This window comes from Falco rusticolus, chromosome 2 (assembly GCF_015220075.1).
Source record: "Falco rusticolus isolate bFalRus1 chromosome 2, bFalRus1.pri, whole genome shotgun sequence".
NCBI lineage: Eukaryota > Metazoa > Chordata > Aves > Falconiformes > Falconidae > Falco > Falco rusticolus.
In genome coordinates this window covers 21861925-21889706 of record NC_051188.1, presented here as the reverse complement: position 1 = coordinate 21889706, position 27782 = coordinate 21861925, and the positions used below count along the sequence as shown (strand labels likewise).

General features: G+C 40.0%; 1 protein-coding gene across 5 annotated transcripts in view; it reads left to right on the top strand.

Moving 5' to 3' along the window:
* Positions 1-27782, top strand: part of ATP8A2 (ATPase phospholipid transporting 8A2) — a 350007-nt gene that overhangs the window by 138809 nt on the left and 183416 nt on the right. For all 5 annotated transcript variants that reach the window (XR_005102732.1, XM_037377817.1, XM_037377818.1 and 2 more), the window contains one exon: positions 1901-2073. Coding sequence is in view for 4 of the 5 variants with exons in the window: in XM_037377817.1 (XP_037233714.1) it covers positions 1901-2073 (173 nt within the window). In the remaining variant the exon portion in view is untranslated. The remainder of the gene's footprint in view (positions 1-1900; positions 2074-27782) is intronic.

The window sequence follows — 27782 nt, the reverse complement described above, 5'->3', positions numbered from 1 at the left end:
TTGGTCAGGCGGTGTGGCTGTCTGGCAAGGTGCTGGGGGCTGCAGGGGCCTTGGCAAGGAGGGTGCCCCATGGCAGGCACGGCCGGTTCTGCAGGGCACAGTTGAGCCCCTCGGCCAGGATGGCAGCACCTCTGGGAAGATCTGTGTAAGGAAGGACAACACGCTGCACCCATGGTGAGGGGAAAGAAATAAGAAACAGTCCTGCAAGCACCCAGGTCAGAAGAAATTCCTGTCACTTTAGGGAGGGGGGGGCGGGAAATAATCTCAGTATGACTCTTTTTTCTTCAGAGTGCATAGAAACAGTTTGTGAAAGCTTACATCAAGAAATTAATAACCTTATGGTACTAGAAGTTTCTTTTTGTGATTTCCCTCATCTCTTCCTTTCATGGATAGATGCTGGAGAGAGTACCGAACTAAGTTATTTTAAGGATGTAAACTTGATTCTCGCTGTTTCAGTAGTACGATGTGGAAATAGAGCTTTTTGGCTCAGATGTGCTTGATGTTGAAGAGATGCAACTTAAATATTACTTCTGCTGTCGTCTTAAGGGGGTTCATGTATGCAGGTTTCTATACTACTTCAGTTTATTCAACCATGTGCAAAACCCCCAACTCATGTTCTTTAGTTGAATATAGAAAGAGAAATCCAGACCACATCACTGGTGGCCTTCATGGAGGTAACCTGTTTCTCTAGACCAGCAGGTGTGTGGTCCAGAATAATTACTTTAGCTACTTCAGTTTTGTTGGTTTTTTTTTTTTTTACATCTGTCTGTTAAACTGGAGATGCAAGTAGGAAATGCAGCACTTAGCAATGGTTTGTGGTTTTGCAATCCTCTAAAGAAATCTGGATCTGTAAACTGATGAATGGATTGCAATGAGGCATAAATGTCATGTTTTCATTTCTGACAGTTATAACTCTGTTCTAGTGGATTTTTTTTCGTGTTATATAAAAAAAAAAGTATTTTGCTTAGACCAGCACAGACACGTCACAAAATGAGTACCTTTAAATAACAATAAGGGGAAGCATGTGTACTTCTTGGTTTAGCAGTTACTCAAAGCTGCACAGTTAAGATGAGCAGGAGTACATTTTCTATTTTTTTAGTGTAAGAAATGGATGAGGATTTGCTGAAACAAAAACCAGTTGTATATGTCACTGAGACAAATTTTAAAACAAAGTAAAAAAACTGAAAAGGTATATAATCCTAAAAGTAGCATTTGACTGGTTCTGAAGAGTTTGCTTTTTGTGTTCTGTTATTCTGTGTTCTGTGTGTCAAGACCTTCTCTATCAAAAACTGCATGTGCACCTCAGATAATGAGAAACTTCTTGAACCATTTAGTAGTGGTTAACTCAGCTAGAACTGATGATTAAACTAACCTGCATGGGAATAGAACAGGTTTCTGTAAGTGTTAAATTCACTGCAGTAGGAAGATGGCAAAATTTGGGGTGACAGTGAAACATGAACACTTGATTTATATTTTTTCTTTTTTCCTCATCAGCAGATGTCAGTGAAAACTTTTTTAGAGTAGGAAATACTGTTTGAATAAATAGTAATACTTTGAATAGTGTCAAAAGCAATGAAAGGCATTAGGTTATACCTGCCCTACAGCTGAAAAGAATGTATCAGCTACTGTGGTCATGTGTCATGTGGCAGTGTGTAGTGGAGATGCCAGTGTCTCCACTGAAACAAGGCCTGTATTCCTAGGCGAACAGGTGCAGCTTTTGCTAATTTGTGACAGATTAATACGTCTGACTGAGGTCTTATGGAAACACTAACTCATGTCAGTGCTAGTTTGCGTGTGTGTATACTGTGCTCCATTGCATAGTCCAGAGATGCCTTGCTGTAGTTTAGATGCACTTTACTTATACTAGAAGGAAACACTATTTTCTTTGTTTATTCTTCAGGCTACAAAAGCCTCTCTGACTCAACACTGTACCAGTTTGGGGGAGTCGCTGGGCAAGGAAAACGATATTGCTCTGATTATTGATGGCCACACATTGAAGTATGCCCTTTCATTTGAAGTCAGGCAGAGCTTTCTGGACTTGGCACTTTCCTGTAAAGCGGTGATTTGTTGCAGGTAAGAAGTTCTGGGACTTATTCTGGTAATGAAATGGACATGAAACCTGTGAAATCTTACTTGTCATGTTAACTTTCTGTTTATGCTTATAGTGCTCACAGGGGATATAGATGTAGGGGCAACAGTGCGATATTCAAGAGGAGGCATGCCACGCTGAGCTAGTCGATATACTTGATTTCTCTGCTGTGGAACTGTAACAAAGTGAGGCTGTGCTGGGAGGAGTAAAGGAGGACTGTAGAGAGGTATTGCTCTTACAGTGCAGACAGGTCTGTGAAAGTGTTCATGAGGCTGACAGGCCAACAAATTTAAGATTTCAGTTCTTTCTCTCTTACTGGATCCTCTACAGTGCAGCGGGAGAGCTTGTACACCTTCAAGGTGAGCATTCAGTCAGCTTCAGGTTACATCCTGATTGTAGAACTCCGCTACCTCTTGGAAGCAGTCTTGGAAGGAGTCATGCTGCTCACGTGTAAGAAAGAAGTAACAGTATACTTTATTGATATAACTAACTTAAATGGTGAAAGTGACAGTTGTTTAACAAGATTTGATGGCAAGGTATACTTATTTACTGTGTACAGGACAGGATCAGACAAAACCGTCAAGGAGACTTTCCTATTGACTCATGAGGTTCAGAAAGGACCCATTTACTTTCTAAACTCCTCAGGAGTCTAGGTGCAGCTGGATCCGCTCCTAGATGTGGTCAATGGTTTATGTTTTAAGAATTATATATGTGCAATCAATCCTTTATGCTACTTAGCTAAGATTTCAAAATTCAGCATGCTGTTAATCACTTTACCCAATATCTGTTGCAGCATGGAATTACTCAATCTCAAGGAGTAACCTCGAGAGGCATTCCTACTCAAGGGGAGGTCCTGGTGCGCAGCCCAGTGCTGTGCAGGAGAGCTTGTTGGGCCCTGATCTATCCAGTATTAGTTAAATAATATGATTCACTTTAGTCACGTTTACATATCAGCGTTGGGTTCACTGTTCCAGATAGCCCTTGGCTATCACTTTGCCATCTGTCTGCCGAAGTTCCGAGTAAGCTGGATGCAGCCATCACAACCCCCTCTGGTGGTTATGGCTTGGGTGGGGGTGCACACTGCTATGCCAAGTACATTGGAAACCAACTTTGTTAGTAGTGTCTTCACTGCTGCTATGGAGGAGGAACTAAGTTCTTCACTGAAATTAAGTGCTGTCGAATAATGCAATTTTCTCTGCTGCCGTCAGTCCTAACTGAGTCTGATCTTTTGTAAAATTATGAAAGATCAGGAGAAAATATTAAATCAGATTGCCTGACGATAGTAGACACTGAAGAGGAGGAGTAATGGAAGTGGTCCTTTGTAAGCAATAGGAATTGGGTAGCAAGAAGTTTGTGTGACTGTTTAATTCAGCTCTGGAGAAAGTCTCTGGATGAATTCAAGTTGTCTTATACACACTCTTGCATAGCATACATAATTGATAACAGTGCAATGTGCCCTATTAAATGTTAAGACTACCACTTGCTTGACTAAGTCACAGCAGAATTTGTTGCTGTGTGTGGATTTAACCATACATAGATGTGGTCCCATGTCATGACTACTTCAGAAGAAGGAAATAAGAGCACCAAGAAAATGACAGACAAAAGCTGGCCTGCTTTACTGGATACAGCTTTCTGCTGCATCATTTTTAATTTGGAAAGATTATGCAGCCTTAAGGACTCTGCGTCTGTATGTGAGGGATTGTGCTTGTTGTTGTTATATGGGGAGAACTGTGAAGGGATTATTGATTTAGGTAGACACTAGGTTTTATCTGTGTTATAGAAGCAAGACCTGCTTTGTAGGGAATGAGTATATAGAGACCTTGTAGTACTGTTTTGCAGTCTTTCTTGCTTTTATGATGTGCCCATTAGCATGCAAATATTGCATGGCAAAGCAATTGTAGACCATGAACCTGAGGTAGATAAACCTGTTAGCTTTTCCCATCTCTGACTAGTTTCTTTCCAAGTGTTGGGACTATTGGACTCATGTACTGTAGGATACAATACTGGGGCTGTTCAATGTAGTCTTTAATGCCCTGACACTCAGAAGGAGTGTGCCCTCAGCAAGTGTACAGGTAATGCAAAACTGGGAGGAGCAACTGATAGGCTATGTGGCTGTGCTGCTGTCCTGAGGGATCCTGACAGGCTAAAGAATTGAGCAGAGAGTTCATGAAGCTCGGGAAGGGCAAGTGCCAAGTCTTGTGCCTGGGAAGCTGCAGTCCCTTGCACCAGGAAATGCTGGGGGCTGCCAGGTTAGAAAGCAGCTTTGTCCAGTTGTTTTTTTAAGGAGGATCCCGGTAGACAACCTGACTATGGGGCAGCAGTGTACTCTAGTGGTAAAAAAAAAACCAAACACGAAAACAAAAAAACACCACCCAGCCCCCCCAAAACCCCCCCAAAACAAGGCCAGTAGTATCCTGGGTTGCAGCACAGAGGAGTGTTGCCAGCAGGTTGAGGTCACATCTGGAGTGCTGTCTAGTTCTGGGATCCCCAGTGTAAGATACGAAGAGGTTTAATGGTGAGAGTTCAGTGCAAGTGCAGGGCCACTAAGGCAGTTAAGGGACTGGAGAGTCCCTGATTAGAGAGGCTGAGAGAGCTGGGAGCAGTCACCTTAGAGAAGAGAAGGCTCAGAGATGTGCTTAGCAGTTTGTATAAATACAAAATAGGAGTGAGTGAAGGTGAGGGAGTCAGGTTCTTCTCTGCAGTGCTCAGTGACAGGACAAGATTCAACAGACAAAACCCATGAATGTCTTTCTGAAAGCAAAACACATCCCCACGATTTCACTGTGTGGGTGCTGCAATGCTTGGGAATGGGCTTCCCAGAGAGGTTGTGGAATCTCTGTTCTTATGAGACACGGAAAACTCAACTAGATGACACAGTGCTGGTCATCCTGCTCTAGCTGACGTGCTTTGTCCAAGGGCATTGGAGCAGCTGATTTCCAGAAGTCTCTGCCAACCTGGGTGATTCTAGGATTCGGACTGGGGACAGATATCTTGGTTTTTCCAGCCAGTGCTCCTTGTCTTCTCTCAAGTCCTGTTCGAAATAGCTGTCAATTGCAATGACTTGCCCCAATATTTTTTTAATAGCATTTTTTTTTCCTCCTGCTGATTTGCTGTTTGTTTTTTTTTTTTTTTGAGGCGGGGTGCAGGGGGAGGGTAGAGTAAAAGCGGATGAGGTGTTAGAGGAGGGTTCTCACTTTTTCAGTTTTGTGTTTTATAAGAAGGAGCTCACATAATTACAGCAATCTTCTCTTGAATGCAACAGGCGCAGATGCAGGGACAGTAGGAAGGTCAGCATTCTCTTTGTGCAGAGTGACCATGGTCTTAGGGAGCACTAAGCTCAGGAAGGGAATTGACCTTGTGTTGCAGACACACTGTTTAATTTGTTGGAAAGTTAAGAAATGTTGAGCAAATACAAGTTTCTTAGTTTCATACTCCTATCATAATGCTTTGGTAAAGATCCTTCCCAAGCAGTTTGTTAGTTTATTTCTCAAAGATTTGATAAGCTAGGTCAAAGACCTGTGTAGCTGAAACAAATCAAAAATTGCAACTTATTAAAATTATACTATGTTAATATATGTAATTAAATGAAGATAATGAATGGTCCTGTCTTGCAAAGAGACATGTAATATTGAACATTTCCCCTCACGATATTTTGTGACTGAGCCAGCAGCAGTTTTAATTTAGTGAATTGGCAAATTGAGCAACAATGCAGAAAAAATACTTTTAAGTATAAATCAAAGGGGAGAACATGATGTAATTTCATAGGCTTAAAAAGAGGAACAAAATAACTGAGTTTTAAATCCACAGGGAAAAAACAGGAATGCCTTTAGTAGCCCTTAAGTTTTTGCAGGAACTATCAATTTACTTGGTAGGTGGTAGATACTGAAGAAAGAAAACCACTTTTTTTCTGATCTGGGTTGTTTTTAATACTATTTTGTGTGTTGAAAAGACAGTGCACTTAAAAACTTTGTCCTGTGAAGTTTAAGTGTAATTGGCATAGCAAGAGGAAATGTCAAATTGAGTTAGTCTTCAAACAAATGTTAATTGGGAGGGGGATCTGGGTCTTTTACTTAGCGGTATGATGTTTATCTACTTTAGGAGGAGTTGTGTTGCTAGTCTAAATATAGCATGAATTCGTGGGACTTAATATTTCATAAATTTACTAAAACTTTTTTGTGTCTTGAGTTTCAGCTGCGTTTGCCATTCAGAGATATTTTTTTAAAAAATATACTTAAGGTATACTGTATATTCATTTGCTGGGCTTCAGGCATAAACTGTAGTTGAACTTGATTCTCCTCACGGTAATCTGAAAAAGAAACTGAAACCTGGCCCCATTTTGCATTAGGAGGGAAAGATGGTATCTTCTGATGGGGTTGTCTTCCACTGTTACAGTGTGTCTAACGGCCACTGGCACAGTGGAAGGAAATAGACGACTCTGGAGACTTGGTGAAGCTTGCAAAATCAAACCAAACAATTCTCTAAGAAAAAACCTTGTTAAAAGTTTTGGGGTTTGTTTTTGTGGTGTGGGTTTTTGTGGTTTTGTTCCCCCCCCCCCCCCCCAGAAAATGACAGATCTTATTATCTCCCCTCACAGTGACTGAGATTTCAGAGTGTCAAGAGCAAGCAAAACTTACTTTTCAGTGCAAGTAAATGTAGTTTGGAAAGCAATTGAACTCATGACTTCATTTACGAAATCTGAGTTGTTGATTGCCTGACTCAGGTTTTCAAATGTTCCTTAAAAGGACCTGGTTTTATTGATGTTTTGTAAAGAGCAGCAAAATGTTAGGGCTTAGGTAGAAGATTATTTTTTTTAATAGCAAAATGGAGTTTTACCATTTATCTAGTGTTGATACCTCTCAAAGCTAGCTGGTACCGGAGATGGCTGTGTTTTGCTTTGAATGTAGAAGCAGCCAAGAAGTATTTAACTTGCATGTTACAGTAGCATATTTAATTCTCTACTCAAGAGCCTGTCTTCTGTTGATATATTTGTATTTGAAATATGTAGTGTTTGAGAAATAGTTTTTTATGACTTAGGATGATTTGTTGTTGTTGCTCTTGAATACCGCTCCTGCAGGTGACAGGGACTCTGCCTTTGCGTTTAGTGACATAGTAACAAGATTTGTATCAGGGAGAAGAAACTAATCATACTGTATACATAAAAATCACTGTGAGCAGTTTAAAAGTACTTCTACTTATAATAAATTGTAGGACAGTGGAAGTAGCCCTTCCTCTAATATTTCAGTTGTACGCACAATGAAGCAAGCATCTTCAGACTGTGTGGCATAAGGCTGGGACCACATCCTTTATTAGGCTGTTTTAGGGTGTTGGTTTTTTTGTTTTTTTTTTTTCTTGTATTACTGGCCATTTCTGCAATACTTCGTGAGGTGATGGTGCTAGGATGTTGTTTGGGTGGAGCATTACTTTTCCGCACATGTATCTGGAGAACAAGAACGTTAAACTGAACTTTTGTACTTAAATCATTTGTACTTAAAGCCTTGCTCAGCTGAGGGAATGATGAGTTGATGCCTTTATTGGAGAGTGTTTGGGCCTTTGTAGCAAAAGCAGCACCACCCCCCACCCCCCGACTTCTTAGAGCTGCAGTTTAGAACTTGTATATTCCTAAATGGAGGAGATTAGTTGCCATACAACGTTTGGATGATTATCACTCACTTCAAACATCCACTGTGTATAATTTGATGTAGAGGCCAGTCAGTTTTATTTGGTTATTTCATAGCCAGTTGTGAAAAAATGGCTTGTACAAGGAAGTGCTTTTGCTCTATCCTGTCCCTCTAAAGAGACACAGATGCTTCACTGGATCTGAATTCTGCTTAAAGGTAATGAAGTTGCTTTAACCAGCCTCTTTTCCTGCATTTTTTGCATGAGACTGTCTCTATTGGAACACCACTCGCTCTTCATGATGTGTGGCTTTTTCAATACAGCGTTCATCTGCTTCTACTGTTCACGTGCTGGTAGAAATCAGTAGACATCAACCATGGGAAATTCAGTGAAGGTACAGTGACTTCATCAGCCTGAAGCCTGCTCTTAGTAAAAGAGATTGCAGTGTCTGTCTGGAGCAATTGAGTGTTCCTGAGGTTTTATCTTGTTGCTGGATTCTGGCTCATGATAATCTTTAAGCAAGAGGAACACCAAAAGAAGTCTAGATTGCTGTACGATGTCAGCTTTTAAGCCCTACTTTTATCAGATGTCCTGTTCTGCAGAGATCTGTAAACTGATGCGGCATGAACAGAAATTGAGGAAATTCAGCAACAGTGATTTCTATGGACTGTCTGCTGTTTCCACAGAGATACTTGCCATTTCATGGCTACTACATTGGCATGATATTGATAGCTTTTAGGTATGAAAGGTGAGCAGCTGTTGCTCAGTATCTAAGAATTGACTGCAGGACTTATGCCTAACCTCACCAAATAGCTTTGTTAGGTGATAGTGACACAAACTATTGCTCTCAGTACCCTGAGCAGTTGTGGAGCTGTAGTGATAATGGCTAGGAACTGAGGGAAGAAGTAAAAAAGGTCAGAAAATGCATGTTCTTTAAACACTCCCCCACCCACCCCCAACAATAAAATCCCCTGGTTTTCCACTTGTGCTGTTATTTCAAATAGTATGCAGAGTGGGTGGAGTGAGGACATGCACCCACAAACATCACTCAGAGAACAGAAATGAGGGTGCCCTTTCCCTAGGGTGTCTGCTCAGGTGTTAAAAGGGAAGGGATTTAATAAATGAAAGCAGAAGGTGGGAGAAAGAAAGGAAAAAAGCCTGTGAAAAGTACCTGTTGCTAATTGTTAATGTCACTTCATCAACTAGGTAACGAGGAGATGAGGGTATAAGAGGGAAGTTGTCTCAGCACTCTGGGTTGTAAGGCCATAGCTTGGATGCTTCTGGTCTTAGATCCTCATGTGGAGGAGGTGCTAATAATATAGCTCACAAAATGAACATCTGGAATACCTTGTAAATATTTATGCCTGTAAGTCTTACACTGTTGCCTCATATTTGACAAAGTGATTGTTCTGTGCTGTAGTTCAGAATGTGTGTGTTTATTAATCAAAAAAGTGTCTGTTGACCTTTCATTAGAAAAGATCCCAATTCTTGTGACAAAAAATTTGCAACACAATTCTGATTAAGAGTATGCAAACAGATTCTAACACTAATTGGTCCCAAAGAAAATTATGGATGCCTTATGTCTTCCTGTATGTACATCTTATGTTTTCCCTCATCTGTCACCTACTAAATTATCAATGCTCATTCTTTTGTTCTACTTCTGACAACTCATGACAGCAATATTCATCTCATGACTTTGAAAAGCACAGAAGAACCATTCCAGCAGCTTTAATGTATGTAGATAATTGAAGCGGGAGGAGGGTTTGGGGTTGCAGCATGACGTGGTGCGCTCTGCACTCTTGGATAGCGTTTACTCACAGATGATGGGAAATGATTGCCTGAACTGTCCGGTGTGTATGTAGGTGTGTGTAAAGCAGTCTTGGGACTTAGAACTATCTTTCTTAAAAGCCTATAGTCTGCTTTGCAAGAGCTAAGTAAACTTGCAAAATGCCACTGATTCTGTGTTGGAAATGGGCAAAATTTAGGAGAAGGCTGGTCTAAAAAATTTTGGTAATTATCTTGTTTTTTGAGCAACTGAGCTTCTGCTGAATGTTCTGGCTTCTGTTTGTTCGTGTTAGTCAGTGTCCTGAGCTACGACAGCTCCTGAGCCTCACTTATAGCTTAAATCGTTCAAGCACATAGCTGGTGTTTGAAGGGGAGAAAAAATTACTGGCAATTGTAGTTGCTTGTCTGGTCAACTGAGAACCCAAACAGCAAAGACTTGACTCTAAGTGTACTAATGTTTCTCAAAAATGCTGCTGTATCAATTAAATGAATAAACCAAGTTAACATCCCAGACTCAGAGTATTTCTCTTATAAGGAAATACATGCTTATCAAGTCAGAAACATCTGTAACCACTTACTCACTGTCCTAGAATTATTTTTGTTGACACTAGAAGAGTAGTTAAAGATAATGTTTTGACTGTTATTTGTTTCTTAAATGACACAGTTGAAGTATGTTTCACTCTTTCCCTTTGGTACCTATTCATTTGTCTCACAGCGTGAACTTAAATGATTTTTAAAAAACATTTCTTTGCTTAATTTCATCCCATTATTAGGACCATAACTGTAACTAGAATCATATTCTTTGTGTGTCTGGGATGAGGAAATGATTCAGTCCAAGTAATCTCAAAGTTGAACCGCTATTCCAGTTTCCACTGTTATTCACAATTTGGCAAAATGTTCACTTTTTTGTAGTTATTAATGAAAAATAATTGAATACACTTGGAGTGTGTTTTTAGAACTTGTATGCTTCAGGCCAGTTCGGGTACCTGTTTTAGTGCTGGATTTGTTTTTATACTGGATGACCGAGTGACTTCTCATACCCGTAAGTGCAATTATGAATGAAGAACTAGTTCCTGAAATATTCTACTACAGTCACCTTGAACTTCCTATTTCTCTAACCATTTCTACATGCTGGTAAGTGAATTTTCCATTATTTGGAAAAAGTTGGAGGAAAGGCACGAATACAGCTAAATGTAACTGACTTTCATTTTTCGTTAGAAACAATTTTGTAGGAAAAGTACACTGTATGTCCTGATAAAACAAGTTTCTTGTTCAACTACTGTTTACCCTAGGTGTTATTTCTAAAGTCCATCTGTTGCCTTTTTACGTTGTGAGCCTAGTATTTGGGTGACCAAAATCTTAGTATTTCACTTGATGAATTTCATACAATGCAAGTGAAATTTGAGCAGTGGTGCGATAACTCGCAAACAGTTCCAAATGGTATTGGGATCAGCTTCTTTGCCACGCTACAGTACCTTGTCCAAATTGCTACCAGTCTTTTCAGTTTCTGAGCAGGAGCAGCCAGCAGTGCTATGTTTAGTGCTACACTTCCCAAATTGGAAAATAAACATTCCGTAGATACTACACATGAGAAAACACTATGCTGCTGCAACGTATGCTATTTTAGAAGAAAGATAAATCTGTGATTTAGAATACCTTGTTCCATGAGAAATTCATAGCACTCGTGTATTTTTCTTTCCATAAGCATTAGTGTGTTAACCCCTGTATTTTGGGGATGTTCCAACTTGAACAATTACTTCTCACTGAAATTCCCCTGCCTTCTCTACTGAATATAATATTATTCACTTCCTACTCAAAGCTGTTGTGAAGCTGTCAGTGTGAGCGCTAAGGGTAGCCAGGTTTTAACCCAGAGGTGCTACAGCAAGGTTGTTTTTGTGAAACCCAGGTCTAACTGTTGGCGAGCCTTGGTTTTAGCCTTCTGGCTTGTAAAAATAATTTTAGAAGCATAAATGTTATCAGTGCTGTGTTGAAACAAAAGTGTGTATGGATATTAGGTTGAGTGTTTTTTGTGGAGTCTGGGGCGAGTTTGGTGGTGGCTTTTGTCTTTTTTCTTCAGTTGGGAGGTGGCTTACCCAAGTATCTGTAGTTTGCCAGTGGGGTTATAAATTAACTTTGTAACTTAGTAATCAGCAAAATGTTTGAGCTCTTTTAGGATGGCTTATGTCATATATGTAGCATATGGTCTCTGATATGGTGTAGAAGAACATTCATTGGCATATATACTTCTGTATCTGGTAAGAACAGTTTCTTAATATGATGAGACATGTAGGCTAACTGTCCTGTCTCAACTGAAGCTTCTCCCCAAACCCAAAGTGTGTGTCAGACACTCTGAATCTCTGTAAGACCTTAGTAATACAGATTTTTTTCCTGTTCAGGCATTCTGGCATGATTAGACTTTTGACAGTCCTCCTATTTCTTACTGCTTCTTGCTTGTTGCACCAAATACCCCTTTCCTGAGCTCCTGGAACAGTATGTTGCCTGCCAGGGAGTGACTGAATGTTTCCTCTTATGGAATTACCTGCTGGTCCATCAGGCTGGATGGAGGCCAAGGGTCTTGTGCCTTTGTGCAACCTTGCAGCTGCTTTGTAAAGGCTTCTGTCTCCATAGAAAAGATCTTTCATTCGTTGTTCACAAAGTTGCAACTACAATGAAATATTTTTCCTTTTCTGTGTGCTCCTAATGATGGAGGATATTATGAGGCAATAAACAACTCTCCTCATCTTGATCATTGCTTACTGTTCTGAATGTTTGTCTGAATATTGACAAGTTATAAAAGATGTCAAAACTTTACTTATGAGGGGAGGATTTGAGGATACTCCTTGCTTTTATTGAAATACTTATTTTTCTTCCAAGTTTAGTATTTGAGTTTCACTAATACCCAGATGCATGCATGTACAGAAGACAAGCGCCTCTAAAGAATATGTGGTGCTGCATTGCTTTCAGAAACAAGACACTGAAAACAACTGTGATACTGCTGCTTTCATAAGATACAGCAAAGTCCTGTGCTCTATCCCACAGGACCAGCTTAAATATTTTATTTCCATTGTTAAAAGTACCGGATATAAAATTACAGAGGCAGGAACAGTCTGTCCTGCAAGCTTCTTAGTACTGCAGGGAATTAACTTGATGAGAACTCCGAGCTTTAGTGCACCATAGTAATAGGCACTTAAAAGTTTTAAAATACCAATTTTACCACTACAGTGGTAAAATGGTTCTGGTTGAAGTTTCCAAAAGTGCTTAGTGTTGGTGGAAGCTGACTAGAGTAGGACAAGTTCAGTAGGAGCATAGCTGAATCCATACTAGATAATAGAATCTTGCTCTGAATAGAATGGTTAGGCTTCGAGTTATTTCTCTGCTCTTTGTATCTCTGAAGTCACGGCAATTAAAAACATGTAGTAACCCTGACTTGATTCAACAGGCTAGATAGGAATCAATACTTTGGGTTTGTTAATGTGATTAGAAAGTTGAAGAGGCACTGGCTCCAGTGGGTTATGCAGTATTTGTCATGTTGATGTGACAAGACCTATAGATTTGCTTTTTCTTTAACTGTGTAAGTAAATCCCACCATATTCTGCAAGGAAATCAAGGCTGCCCAATTGAAAGTGATTTAGCAGAAGTGTTTTCCCTAGCTGATGGTGTGAGAATTTTGGGGGGATTTAGACCTTCCTTTGCACAGTTGTCCACAGGCAGCAGAAGTATTTCTCTGCAGGATTTCCTATGTACTGCACTCTGCAATTTGCTAACAGTCCTCTGTAAGTGATGCTCATCTGCTATGCAGGGTAATGCTAACTCAGATTCTTCTGTTTTGAAGGATTTGTCAGTAATCTCCTGAGCATTTAGAATGAAAGGCAAGTGAACAAATATGTGAGGGATACCTGGACTTGCAAGATATACTCCAGAATTTGAGAAAAAAAAAAAAATTGCTGCAGTTGAACTACCATCAGTTCAAAGGAGTCAGTATTCTGGATACCACCAGCAGCATTAAAATGGTAAAAATTTGATTTCTACTTTCCACCTTTAGGCTTTTCTTGTGTGATGTATGAAAAATCAGGTTTAGATGGCTCCACCCTGTTTTATGAAGGCTGCATGGAGATATCCTTGTCGTGTCTGTGTGCTTTAAGTTTTCTTCTACTTGTTCCTCCCCTAGTGTCCAGAATAGATGGTACAGTGATAGGCATTGAAAAAGATCATCTTAATTTAGTCTTGCTTCTTCGTATCCAACTCCTACTGTTTTCCATGCCACAGCATATGCCTAACACTTTAAATTGCCTCCATGTCACAGATCTTCTGTCCAACTGTCGGTCTTCGTTAAATATACTGTCTTTGTGTATTCTAGTGTTGTTTTATTTATGCCTGACACATACTTTTTGTGTACAACACACAGAATGTGATGTTCCCTACAGGGAGCTCTTTGATCAGAGCTTCTAACTTGTGTAGGATGTTACCTGTATTACTTGCTTACATGTGATCTTGAAAGGGCTGTTACTTGTGGGCCTGGTAAGGAAAAAGTCAGGCTTAAACCAAACAAAAAAGCCTGTGATGTGTGTCAGGGTCTCAAATGAAGGTAAGCTACTAAATGGATGCATGTGTGATGAATACACTGTTTGAGAAATAGAAATGCCTGTTCATCTTTCTGCAAAGTAGGTTCTTGTTCTTCAGAGCATGTGCTGAGCTTTCAGGGGTTGCTGGCTGAAGCACTGATCATCCTGATAGAGGGGCAGGGTTTGGCAGCCTCTGCAAGGTCCAGAACTTTTTTGTAGTTGAAGGCAGGCTGTTGCAGTATGTGTGCAGAGCATTTGCTGTACGTTGGCTTCTCTGTGGTCTCTCACTGAACTTTAGGTCTTTCATCTGGTGAAGTGTTAAGTTCAGACGGTCTGTACTTGAAGGTGGAGCGTCATTTTGTGTATGGCATGTTCAGTGTCCAAAGTCCCTGCCTGCCAAGTTTGTCCAAACTTTCTACCTCTACATTCCTAACCCTGCAGGGATAGCATCCACTTCTATATTACCTCGGTACGACTGTTGTACCCACAGATTGTCCAATCCAGTCTGATTGTGGGGTGTCTCGGAACTGTGGGTCATGATTTTATTTTTTTTTTTTTTGTCCAGGGATGGACTGACTCTGTTCACTGCTCTAGTGATATGAATGTATCCCGGTGACAGTGATGGCATTGAGATCATACGCAAGGGTCAGATGTTGCATCTTGGCTCGTTGAGGGATATGTGTGGGACGTTATGTGTGTTCTTTTTTCTCCTACACTCCAATGAGTATCCTTAAAACTGACAGAAGTAGCAACCACCTCATAAAATCAGAGTTGATGTAGATGCATTTTGAGACCAAGGTTTGGGTCCTTAATTTTTATAAGTGGAAAGCAGCTGCACTATGGATTTTCTACAATTCAGATTGGGTCTTTATAGACTGTTAATACTGTTAGGGTATAGCAGGAGCCAGAACATGACTGACGTAAACTTGGGTTGGGGATAACCTCCAGAGAAACAAGTATCTGCTTGATATTTGGATATTCTGCAAGATCTGTTTGTAACTGCATACTGTTGGTTAAGAAGTTCAATTGCCTTGCAGGAGGAAAAAATCAAACACCACTTGTAAGCAGTTCCCTTAAAGGTATCTGAGGCTCCTTACTGTTAACCCCTGGTGCTTGTGACTGTCCCTGCACTGGGACAGACTGCTAACTGTTTTTTCAGCACAACTGTTTTAGGAGTCTTAAGGAAGTAATGTGTGCAAGCTTTCTCCCTCATTGTTTCTTATGTCTAATTCTTTGATAACAACATGTGCGGGCTGGACAATCTAAGCTGTTCAGGGATACTTTGTTAGGGCAGGCTTTTAAAGGCAACATAGAACTAATTTTGTCCTGTCCCAAGTGTAAGAGTCTAATGATGTTTTCACTTCAATTGCTGAGCTCAGGAGTTGTTAGCATGTTGATGGGATTTGTTGGTTGTGTCTGCTAGTTGAATGGGGTGAAGTAAGTAGTGATGATTTAAGAGACAACTGTTAATGTAGTCCACTTCAAGCTTGTTTACAGCAGCAGTTAGAGCTGTTCTAGAGACGGTCCGCCTGCTGTACCTGGCCAGCTAGAACCCTGTTCACCTGTTTTGGCCATGTCTACTGTAAGGATGGACTGGGGTGATACCTGGTGACTTGCTGTCCTTTAGTTGTCTGCTAGTGCCACTAACCTTCTTGCAATTTGTTAAGTTATAGACATGGTGAAGTAACTTCAAACTACCGAACAGCTGTTCTGAAGACTAGACGCTGCTTTTCTGGAAATGTTTCAGTATCTCATTTATGGCATACTTAAACCAAGAGAGCTTTCCTTCTCCCCATGACAAGGTGACTGTTTGTCACACTTTGAAGGTTGGTTTTTAGAGTTGTAAAATACCAAGTACCTTCATTTAAGAGTAAATATTGCTTTGCTGTTCATAAAGCAGATGACTATCTGATTGCTTCTGGTCTGTAAGAACCTGGCATGTATATACAAGTACGTGCAGGGTTCATTGCAGATTATAGTAGACAAGAAGCTGCAGATTTTTTTTTTCTTCTTGTGACATTTAATATTTTAAATGCTGTGGATAACCTGGAGATCAATATGGAGAGGGCACAGGCATCCCGTTTGGGCTGGCCCACCTTGGAAAGCAGGGCATGTCCCAAGTGGAGGCTGCTGGACCCAGCAGCTGCTCTCCAGTGCACTGCTGTGGCAGTGTTTGTGCTTCTGGAGGTCCTGGGCTGTGAGAAAGTATGCATTAAGATGGATCCGATTCGCTTTTTACACTGCACAGTTTCTGATGTTTAACCAGTTGTTTTGAGGAAGCATGTAATGTTCAGTGTTGTAGATTCTGAGCAGTCATCCGGATATTTCCTGCAGAGAGAGACTGCTTAATTCAGTTCCTTGGCTGGGGAGGAACTGGCCTTGAAGGGCTGTGTGTATTCATTGGTGTCAGTGCCTACTGTCACTTACTGGGGCCTTACCTGGGCTTTTAAAGCACTTAACATGATGTCCTGATGGGATTGGAGTGTGTAAAACTACCTCTGTCAGAGCTGATGTATGGGGAGGTGGAGGAGATACTTGTTACAGTAGCTAGTGGTTGGGGGCCCCTTAAGCAAGGCACAGTAGTTGTAGCCCTCCCCAAAGGAAGCACTGCACCTGATTTGAATTAAAAATAGAAAAAGCGAAATAGGTACTTAATTATTCCGTTTTTATAAATCTGTTCTGTATAATTACTGGTGGTATCTTGGACTTACTTTTTTTTGCTCATCCAAAAGACTCAGGTTTTATATGATGTGGACGGAATGGGTTCAGTACCCTAAGCTGTAGTGTGGTTATTGGGGTCCCTCCCCCATTTCAACGGTCCTAAGTAAGACCCTGAGGATCACAGGAGACCTGGCCTCTTGGCTATTGTCTCTTCCTCAACCGCCACCTCTGAACTGTCAGTTTAAACAACCACATCTACTTCAAATCACAGGTAGTAAATGAATTTACGATACATTGGCAAGCAAAGAAATTGAGTCCAAAAGTAAGGGCAGTAGAGTTAAACTTCAAACTCTGCTGACAAGACAACTTTTGACTGTACTTGCGTGTTGCAAAGTTTTGGAGATCCTTTTAAATATTCAGAAGTGTTGCGACTAAAGGATGCAGTCTAGTTTTTAATTTTTCTGTTTCTAGTTTCCTCTTTTCCTCTCCTCTTTTTATAGTTTCCTAGAAAAAAGCAGTTGGAGGGGGTAGGGAGGGGATCATATGGAAACATCAGAGTCCAGAAAACAGATGGCAACAGCTTCTTCAGGCTTTGTGGCTTATTAATGAATAAGCATTTAGGGACCTTTTAAAAGCATGTGTCCTGGACCCAATACCATATCCTTAGTCCTGAGAGCTCAATATTAATGTTTGATACAGTTGGGATCTATTACAGTATATAAAACGCTCCATTGATTGGAATTCTGTTTTAATGTATATTGTGCCTATTATCAAAGGTTGGCTCCTGATGTGTGGCTCCTGGCTGTGCTGAAAGGGGAAGAAGCATTCCTACGGAGCTCTGGCACGTTTGCAGACGTCTCTTGGGGTGAAGCCAGTGCATGGTCTCTGCAGTCTGTGCTTAAAGGATGGGTCATGTGAAGCACCCCAGGGTACCAGGGGTCAGGAATGTTGCTCTTTCAGTGGTTGGCAGCTTGGAAGAGGCATATTTTTAAGTATGCTAAGCACCAGCAGTGTTTTCTGTACCTTGGCACAGTGGGGTCAGGTCAATCTAGTATGTGAGGGCAGTGAAGAGGTGGTGCATTTCTTCTTGGAGCCAGGTGTCCTATGGTGTGATGGAGACAGGTCTGTCATTGCAGTGTGTTCCACAGCAGTGCGTGTTTTCCTGGGCTGTGTTAGTGTAGAGGGTATTGCAGAGAGCCTGCTGGAAAGTGGAAGTTGCTGGGGTGACAGCAGGGAGCTTTGAGTGTGGAGGTCGCAAGGGAGAAAGGGATTTCTTCAGCCTACCCAGGAGATTTGTATTGCTCAGTTTTTACAGTTTCAAATTGATTTGGTTAACGTATGACAACTTATTCCCCTCTGCTAGTTATCAGACTTTGCTTGTGGTTTTGTGTTTAAGGAACAAGAGCATTTTTATTGTGGCATTCCAGCATGGGTTCTGTAAATTTATGTTGATGCTTTAAGATGTGTGGCCATTTTATACTAACACTTGACTACTTTCTCACCCTCTTTGTTGTGGATTACTAATTACGTTAGTTTTATTTGCAAATATTGTAGTATTTCAGTGCCTATGCCACAGCTTGTCAGGGCAGATGAGTGTGATGGAATCGTACAGACTGTCACTGGAAATCCTGTAGAAATGCTGATAAAGGATACCGCTCTCTTATTACACTGTTGTAATAAGAATTTTAGACATGTAATACACTACACCTTTCACAGTCATAGTCTCCTTTTCTTGTGTGACTCTTCTCTGCTACAGCTACAGTTTGCTTTCTCTTTTTCCCTAAACACCTTCCCACCTTCTTCACGTGGTTTCCTCCGTTCGTTTATTGGATGCTAGTCTTGCATACCAGGCTGACAGGCTGATCTGTTGTTGCCAATTTGCTGTGTCTAGGGGAAAACTGATTTTTTCCTTTACCAGGTATTACTTGCAGAAATCAATATTTTATGAGATGGTAGAGAGCAGGAACAGTGGCGGCAGCAGCAATTTAGCTGAAGGTGCAGCAAACAAGCCCACTGTGCATACTCAGTATTCACAGTCCAAGTCCAGAAAGGGAGGATTGGAAAGAATTTTGTTTTTGGCCTGAGAACAAGAAAAGGATTAAAACACCAGTAAACTTATTTTAAGTTTTCTTTTTGCCAAAAAGAAGGAACTGAGTCCAGAATGTACTGTGCACACACAGGAGTACAGTGTGGTGTGACTGAAGATCATAAAAAGACTTTCTTCTATTGTCAGTCCTAATTGGCGGCTGGCACTGATTAGCAAGAGGAAAGAAGTCTAGGAAAGGAAAGACAAATGGGGAATTTTATTGAGTGGAAAGCTGCTGAACAAAAGAGGACTTCTGTTCCTGTACGTTCTGGTGGTTTTAAAGAAACAAGCTTTCTGATGTTCAGTCTTTTAGAATTGTAGCTTGGATAGCATTGTATAGCAATTAAGGGTTTTTTTCAGTAGTTTACCTTGTTTAGTTAAGCTCTTACATGCTTTGATCCATTTTGATGTCCAAGTGTGACGGGGTTTGCCTACGAACTTGATAATTCTTTTTGTCATCTGCTTCAAAAATGAGGGGGATGGGTGGGAAGAGGTGGAGGGCAAAGTAACTCTTTCAAAAGATGGTCTGTGGTGTGGTTTGTCAGGAATTCCTATACTGTGAGCTTTTGTCTTGCTATTCATGCAGTGGTGCCAGTGACCTGAAATAATATTTTTGCCTTGGACTCTTGAGCAATGAAATCGGAGATGTGGGACCTTATCTCCTGGCATTATGAGGAGATCCTGTTGGAGTGCTGAACATTTAAGTGCTAGCAGCATGAAGGCTGTATTTCTGAGTGTGATGCATTATATAGGCACGTGAATCATGTATTAAATTCTTAAGTCAGTGCAAGCCGGCCATGTCTTTTACAATTTGATGCAGACCTTGTGAAGGTTGAATCTGCATATGGTGTAGTCACACCGTTACAAAAAAATTCATTTCAACGATGATGTGAAAGTCCAAATTGTAATGCTGAAGTTGGCAGGCTACAACAGCACAGATACTGAGGCAGAAATGCCTTCTCTGGAAGTAGACAGGCTGAGAATCTATTTCACATTCTGGGGACTTAACAAGGAGCAGCAGAATTAACTGGGTGGCTTTGCATCTGTGGTGCTTGTTTTGGATGTCTGAATACCTGACTTGTGCTCTTAATTTGCTGTCTAGACTTGAAACACCTGATGTTCGTGTAGTTCAGCACTCTGTCATGGTTATGTATGTGACGATGCCTGTTCCTGCAGGCTTTGCACTGCGAGAGGCTGTATTAATATCTTGTTTGTTCCAGGATGGCTTCAGACAATGGTGTGGTTCTGCAGATATGTTGGTGGGAATTTGTTTTGCAATAACAGTAAGAAGACATCTGTAAATGAAGAATAGCTTTGTTTTTAAAGGTAAAGGGATTAGGGATTAGCCATTGAATTTACAAAATCAGCAAGTGGGTCTTGAAAGGCTGGTGATAGTTACAGATAGGAGAAAAAAACGCAGCACAAATAACTTAAGTACAAGAACAAACTGCTGTTTGACTGTGGAATTAATTAAATATCTAAGTGGCTTAGGTGCTTAAAGTAGTTTAGCTGCAGCTGCCACCAGCTTCTTCAACAGGATAAACTGCATAGTGTGAAGTCCAGGCTTCTGTAGCTGGGCTCTGTGTATCTGCTTGCTGGAGTGTCTGCTGCGGAGAAATTTGCTCTGTGTATGTATGTTAACAGTAAGAGTCCTCAACATGAATTCCATATCCATTGTTACTTAAAATACTCACACCAACACTGGTAGGTACATCTCTAATAGACTTGAGAATAATAGAGCAGTGACCGATAAACTGCTGGTATATGTAGATCAAAAAGCATACTCTTTTCTAAAAAAACAAGTTACAGAATTTTGCTGATAGAGGAATACTTTATGCAGTGAATACTTCAGCAAGCCATTTGGAAGAAATTCCTTCTAAAACTTGGAAGAAAACTTTACTGGCCTCAATATTGCATGGACTGGAAAGTTACAGAAGGACCTTAAGCAAAAATAGTAGATGTGGCAGTAATTTGAGCTGCAGGGCAGTGAACAGTGCTTGTAGAATAAGTATCAGGCTCAGTTAAACTGAATGTCTTTATTAATGATTTAAAGGAAGAGGCTAAACAACTCCTCAGTTAAAATCACAACTTGATACTAAATGGGGATTTTTTTGCAAGCTCAGGTGCAAAGAAAGATGGAGTACAAAGAATGGAGTGGTTAGATCTTAGGAGACAGTATAGAAACAAGACAAGAAAGATGTGTGTGTATTGGTGAAGAGAGAGAACTGGCATATTTTTATGTGGGAGAAGTCTGTTCAGCATGTTCTGCCCGGCTGTATGTGTGCCTATGTTGTACTAGTTCGGAGATGTGCTTTGGCAGCTGTAATGAGTGTTGAATTCTTATTGATGCTAAAGACTATGGGTAAGAATTAAACTTGGATCATACTGTTACAAATGAGAGCCTATTGTTCATAAAACCATGCTTCTCTAAACAGCAGCCTGATTTTGCAAAAACACTGAGGGGCTGTATCCCTTAGGACTTGAAACAAATGAGGACGTTTAATACTTTAGAAATCAAACTTGTTAAAAGTTTGTCACAAAGAGGTAGTTACCGGAGTTCATGTCCTGAGCTAAGCTATAGTTCAGCCTATTGTTATTTGGTGTTTGTGCAAGCTACTCTAAATTATGTAATAGTAAGTGGCTCAGTGAAACAAGTTTTCTCCTGTCTGTAGGGCACTCGCGGGAGGATGGAGGGGCCAGTTGTTCCATGTGTTGTCATGTGTCCCTGTCCTGTCCGTCCGCCCCCCCCCCCCCCCCCCCCCCCCCGGATGTATGGTGCCTCTGGGATATTTCAGACAAGCAAGTTAATGATCTTGGTGTTTTTTTTACATTAGCTATGTAGGTGAGATAAACATCCTTTTCTGTGTTGTGCTCTGTAGAGTCAGGAATACTGATAGGCTTTCAATAGATCCCCTATTCAGAACTTCATTAGTTTTCAGGGAACAGAGCAATTCTGGATCTAATAGTGCTATATTTGTCAGTCTTGCCAAAAACATTTTACTAGATGCTGTTGTAACTGATGCTTGATATTATTACAACTTGGGGAATGCATTGTTTTATAAATGACATTAATAAAATGTGTAATACTGAGGAAATCCAATGTAAGCAGTTTTCAAATTGGTCATGCTTATTATAGAAAGAAGTTTTAAACTCTCTCATAGAAAACACTGGACAATGTTCTCCAAAATGTCCACTGATATGTTCTGCTTGATTGAATGTAGGTAATACAGACAGACAAGCATGAAGCAAAATACTTAACATTTGTCATTACTCTTGAAAAATTACTTTTTATAAACTTATCTAAAGCCTTCCACTCTTCCTATCAAATAATTTAAATCTTTTGAGGGCTTATTAAACCTTTCAAATTCTTGGTTTAAGTCCTGATATTCCCAGTTACCATTGGTTCAGAACATCTTCAGAATATTTCTTAATGTCTTGTATTTGTATAACTGATTTTCATAACGTGTTTTGATGCTCTTCAGTTTTGCCAGTACTGAATAAAGAAAAAATCCTTCAGCTAACGAAGGATGGAACCTGGGTGGGCTGCAGCAGGAAACTTTGCATCAGGCAGTTCATAAACTTCTGTCAAGAAGCCAGTCCTTGAGAAGAGATAGCCAGAGTATATGATGGGGTTTGTGCTGCTGGCAGTTGTTAGAGGATGACTCTGAATGTCATGGTGAACCCTAGTTACTGGGTACTTAATCACTAAAATTTTTTGTGCATATTGCCACAGAGCGGTTGCTGAGCTGAAAGAAAAATCTGGAGGATGAAGTTGTTTACAGAGGTGCTTAGAGATGTGGAGAGAGCAAAAATGTAATAATAAGCTCAGGAAGTGATTTTGGGGGCACTTGAGAGATTAGTGATGAACAGCTGAAGTAAAGGGTAGGCCACTTAGTTTGTGGGTAAGATGTAGTAGGCATCTTTTTTTGAGACTTAATTGAGATCGGTTTGGTCATGAGTAAGTAATCTCTTTGAAGCAGCATTTTATATTGTATAGGAAGGCAGAGTTTGTAGAAGTAAAAAGGATTGTGGTAGCTGGTGGAAGATGAGGAGGGTTGGATTAAGGGTTCTATTTTCAGACCTTCAGGTGTTAGGTATGGCTGCTACCTGAGAATCCAGAGTAGATTTGAACTGAAGAATCTCATGCTACTGCTTAACCTCTTCGCAATGAACAGACAAACATTTATTGAATCATCTTCCTCAGTCCTGTATGTAGCTTGTACATTCTTACAGTGGGCAAAGATAAAAAAAACCATATATTTTTTTGAAGGATCTCATACAGCAGCGTGGAGTATTATGGTGTCTGGGATCCATAGGGGAGGTAGAGTTTCTGTAGTCTGGGGCCTGTTACAGATGTACTTGACCAGTGGTCACAGGCAGCAACAGGCGAACCGTGAAGGGTGAGTTGTACAGTAGACCCAGCTTTTCTCTGACAAGACAGGGAGAACAGGCAACAGCATTTTTTGACTTCCAGAATGGTTTTTTTTTTTGGCCTAGTAAGTGTTCCTGTTGAGTTGGAAGGAAGAACATTGGTGGTTTAGACGTTGATTTATTGTCAAAATACTGTCCGTTTTTTGTATGCAACAATATCCAGGTGACAAGTAATTACTGACTCAGATAGGAGTTGGAGAGCCTGTTGGAGAAAACTTAGTTGGAAACAGTGGATCTACCACAACCTTAAACAAATCTTTCTAGTGGCTTTTGCTTACTGTTCCTAGAAAGAAGAAATCTTGTCCAGCTTCACCAACGGGACAGTGACTTTTCTGTGACTTTTGCAAGCCTAGATAAAAACAAGCCTGGATAAAAAAGCAGTCACCTTCTACAATAAGGAGAACTTGTCCCACTGTGTAAAGACTGTAACTGAGTAAACCTTGATGCATTAAAATTGCTGAGCTCTTGAAGTGTCTCACTGGAAGGGGAGTTCTCCACAGGGTGTTGCCTCTGCTGTGACTTTTGCATTTTCTCCTGTACTGTTAATTTCTCGTAGCTCAACAATCAATATCTTTGAAAGCTTGATGTAAATACTTTGTCCACAGAAATGGATATCAGCTTGGTGATTTTATTCCAATCTGTTGGCTGGGCTTTGCTGAATATTAAATCACAAGTTGTAAATTGGAGTCTGTGTTTGTTTTGGTGATGGTTAATGGTGTCAGTAGATAATTGTGAATATCAATAGATTCAGAACCTGTCACAGGAGATACTGGGGAAAAAAGGTAATTTTTTTTAATACCAACTTATCTCTTAGACTTGCAATCTGAACAAAGTTCTGAACTTATTTAACCCAGGCCTATCTTTAGTAAAACTGATTAGCTTTTGATGGGTGTTTGGCAGCAATCCAGTGGTGCATGTCTCTATTGTTTCTTTGTTTTTTAGCTTTATTTCACTAGAGATTTCTCTCTAACAAATGGTATGATTGTCTGGAATTTAGTAATTTGAGTGTTCCTGAACAGTTGGTCTACTGCAATGTGTGTGAGCACTTTTTTCCCTTCATGTACACAGCATATTTAAGACGTTTTGCTTGCTTCTTGCGTTCTTCACAAACTTCTATGCTACACAAATAGCATGAAGAAAAGTAGCATAACAGAATATTTAAATCAAGTTTATGGGGTATCTGGTTTCCCTCTCCTGCACCAAAAGGAGCAATAGTTGAAAGTGGCATAGAGACCATCTTGGTGTCCTGTAATGGAAAAACTATAAAAGTTCATTTCAACAAACTTAGTGCAAGTAATCTTTAGTATGAAGGATATACTAGATGGGAAGTAGTCAGTTTAGAAAAGAAACTAATGGCTTGTGTGTACTATGGTAAAAGTAGGAACCAGACATGAAATCGTCTGCTACTAGAAGGTCAGGAATTCTGTTCACAGCTGGCACCCACAGTGCCTTTGGGGAAAGGAACTCTGTGTGCAAGAAGCTGGATGAATGGTTGAAAGTCAAGAGAAGTGGTGGTTTTTCCCAGAAGGCTGATCCCAAATCATGGCAACGTATCAGAAGTGGTTGGAATGGTGTTACTTCTTGTGTGCTGTCTCCCAACTTAAATCTATCATTTAAACCCTTATTATGCTAGGAGTATTTGAGGCAGTTGAAAGAGAAATAATTAAGTTTACCTTTAAAACTGAAGAAGCTTCCATTTGTTCTTCTTTGTTTTACTGCTGGTTGAGTTGTGTGCGTGGTTGTAAGACAACACATTGAAGAAACCTTTTGTTCTGAAATGTGCTGGAGAGCTTACGGTACAGCACTATGGCTAGAAGAAGGCTTGAATGATCCTGCAATCTAGTTTTAGTCTAACATTTCAAAACGACTGTTGATTACAGAAAATAACATTGAAGGCAATTTAAGGCATCCTAATACTTGGCAGCTTAGCCAGTTCTGGAGAAGTTAATTTACATGAGTTATTCTGTGGAAGTCCAGGCATAAATTGTGTCTGCAAATTAGCTGCAATAGCTTCCCGATCCCCTGAGGATGGCAGCCTCATCATATGTACTGAACTGCCAGACATAGTGTTTATCTGTAAGTGGTTTTACAGGTGAGAATTACTCTCCCCTCCCACTGACCGTGTCCTGGGTTTTATGTCTTTGTTTTCTTAGGATCTCTGAGCTAAACCAATCAGTTTTTACTGAGTACTGTATCTTTCAGAGTATTTATGTACTGAGTATCTTCCTTGTAGAAGAAAAAAATGCAAATCTATCTTGAAATCAACCCTAATGAATAATCACTTAAAATTGCTTATCCTTGTTCTTGTTGTTTAACCATAACAATCTGGCTGTATTTGAACTTCAGTTTTGGAAGTTTCATGAAGCTCAGTTTTGGAAGTTTCATGAAGCTATTTCCCATCAAGCAAGGTGATTCTCTAAAGATAACTGACATATACACAAATAGAAGTAGGTGAGCATTTTGTTTTTTTCCTCTTCTGCTCCTTCTGCTACAAAGCAGAGTGAAATGTTTGTACAGTGAAGGGTGGCTCTCCTCTGGGAATGTTTCAAATTTTCTTGATCTTTGGAATAACAAAGCTATTAGAAATACCTGAGGTTCTGCCCCTTGCTTGCTTCCACTCGACATGGTGGTGCTGTTCTGTTTGGGTGGTAATGTGTTGGGGAAAAGGCTACATGAGTGCTAGTCTAGCAAGGGACCTGGACTATTACAGTGCAGTAAAACACCTTCCTCTTTTAAACCAAGTTAACAAAAGAAGGAAGGAAAAACCAGAAATTGCCTGGTGGCAATGTGTGGTGCCTTTGCCCTTCCTTGTTCTCCCCAGTAGTTTTCAGTATGTTCCACTTAAATCTCCTTTTCCTGCCAGGTGCCAAACTGTCTTCTGGGGTCTAAGTTTGGCTGTAGATGTGATTTAAAGACTCTGTAATAAAATTCTCTTTACAACTTGATGCTGTGGAGGTACTGAATGCCTCCTATTAGAAGCTGAGTGCTTGAAACAACATGGGATTAGGATTTTAAATCAGATTTGTGCAGTGACGGTCCTATGATGGTTTCACTAATAAGAAATGGTAAAAGGCTCCATAGAATGTTTGAAATGTCAAGAAGATGGTATGTGAGGAACAGAGTACTGAAATTTGGGTGTCACTTCAAAGGCGTTTACAATGGTGAAAATGAGATTTGACTCTGACTTAAATCTGTGACCATATTGTAAAAAAATTATTCATAATCTAAAATGTTAAGTGGTTTAAAAACAAAAGTCAGAATAAGGGTAAGTATTAAACTGGCTGAGAGATTTGTGTAACTTATCATACTGTGTGGGGTTTTTTGTACAATAATTGAACACTATGACCAGCATGTTTGTTCTTGACTTTTTCCCCAAAGGCAGAAGCATATGCATTAGAAGGCTTGGTTCTGAATTTTGGGATGGTTTGCAAACATGTTGTGCACTGAAGTTTAAGGTCATGAGGCGCACTGGACTGAAGTGCCAAAGCAATGAAATAACGAATCTCTAAACGTTGAAGAGCAACAAAAAAATGTTTTACTGAAGAAAATTTAAGGCATGAATTGAAACATAACCGTACAGAGCAGCAATACCTTCAGATGGTGGTAAAATTTTATCTGAGGCCACATTCAGCATGGTACTTAATGCCTTTGGAGTAAAAATGAATTTTCCATGAAAAGCAAGGGAGCTCAGTTCTGGGATGCTTGTTATTTGCAGGCTTGAACCTGTTTGTCTTAGAGACTGGGTATAGCTGCAGTCCTTGTGATGGGCAACTCGCTATACTTTAACCACCTTGAGTAGTCTTAAAGACTTAAATATTCATCCATTGAAAGCTCATAGTTCATGTAATATCTTTTAATGTAACACGGGCCCTATAATGTACAGGACCAGGTTAATGCAAAAAAGCTGGCTGCTCAACAACAGCTGCCTTCAGGTGCTGCTTAACAGTTTTTCCTTGTGTTTAAATGACTTTGACATAAATCCTTTATTTTGTACATCGGTATTTTGTACTTCAGATTTGGACATAACATTAATAGAAAAAAAATTCAGTCATCTGTTAATGAAGCAATTATCAGGAAATTCCGATAGGCACAGTTTCTTATTGTAATTTCCTTCTATATATCATGTCATCAGATGTTTTAAATTATTATGGAAAACTTCAGTGAGACATTTCATTACTGAAGTGTAATATAAAGTTGGGTTTTAATGTATCTGTTTTCCAAAGTGAGAACGTTGCTGTTAGATAAGTATTGAATATTTGCTTTGCTTCTATGGTGAGGTGTCTTCATCATCCTGTTGTAGGCAGTATTGTATAAACTCCAAGTAGTTGTCTTGTTTGAAAGTGTTTGCTGTTTAGATAATATTTATTTGCAAAATTACTTGCATTGTATGTTTTTCAGATTTAACAGTATTATTTTTCTGTTATATCTGGGAATTAAAATAAATAAACCTTCAGGACTTCCTCTTTTTCTGTTCCCATGAATGATGATGAATTAAGCGTGTTCTGTTGTAGGATTGTCAGAGTTCCTGAAATTGTTTGCTTAAAAGTGGTTT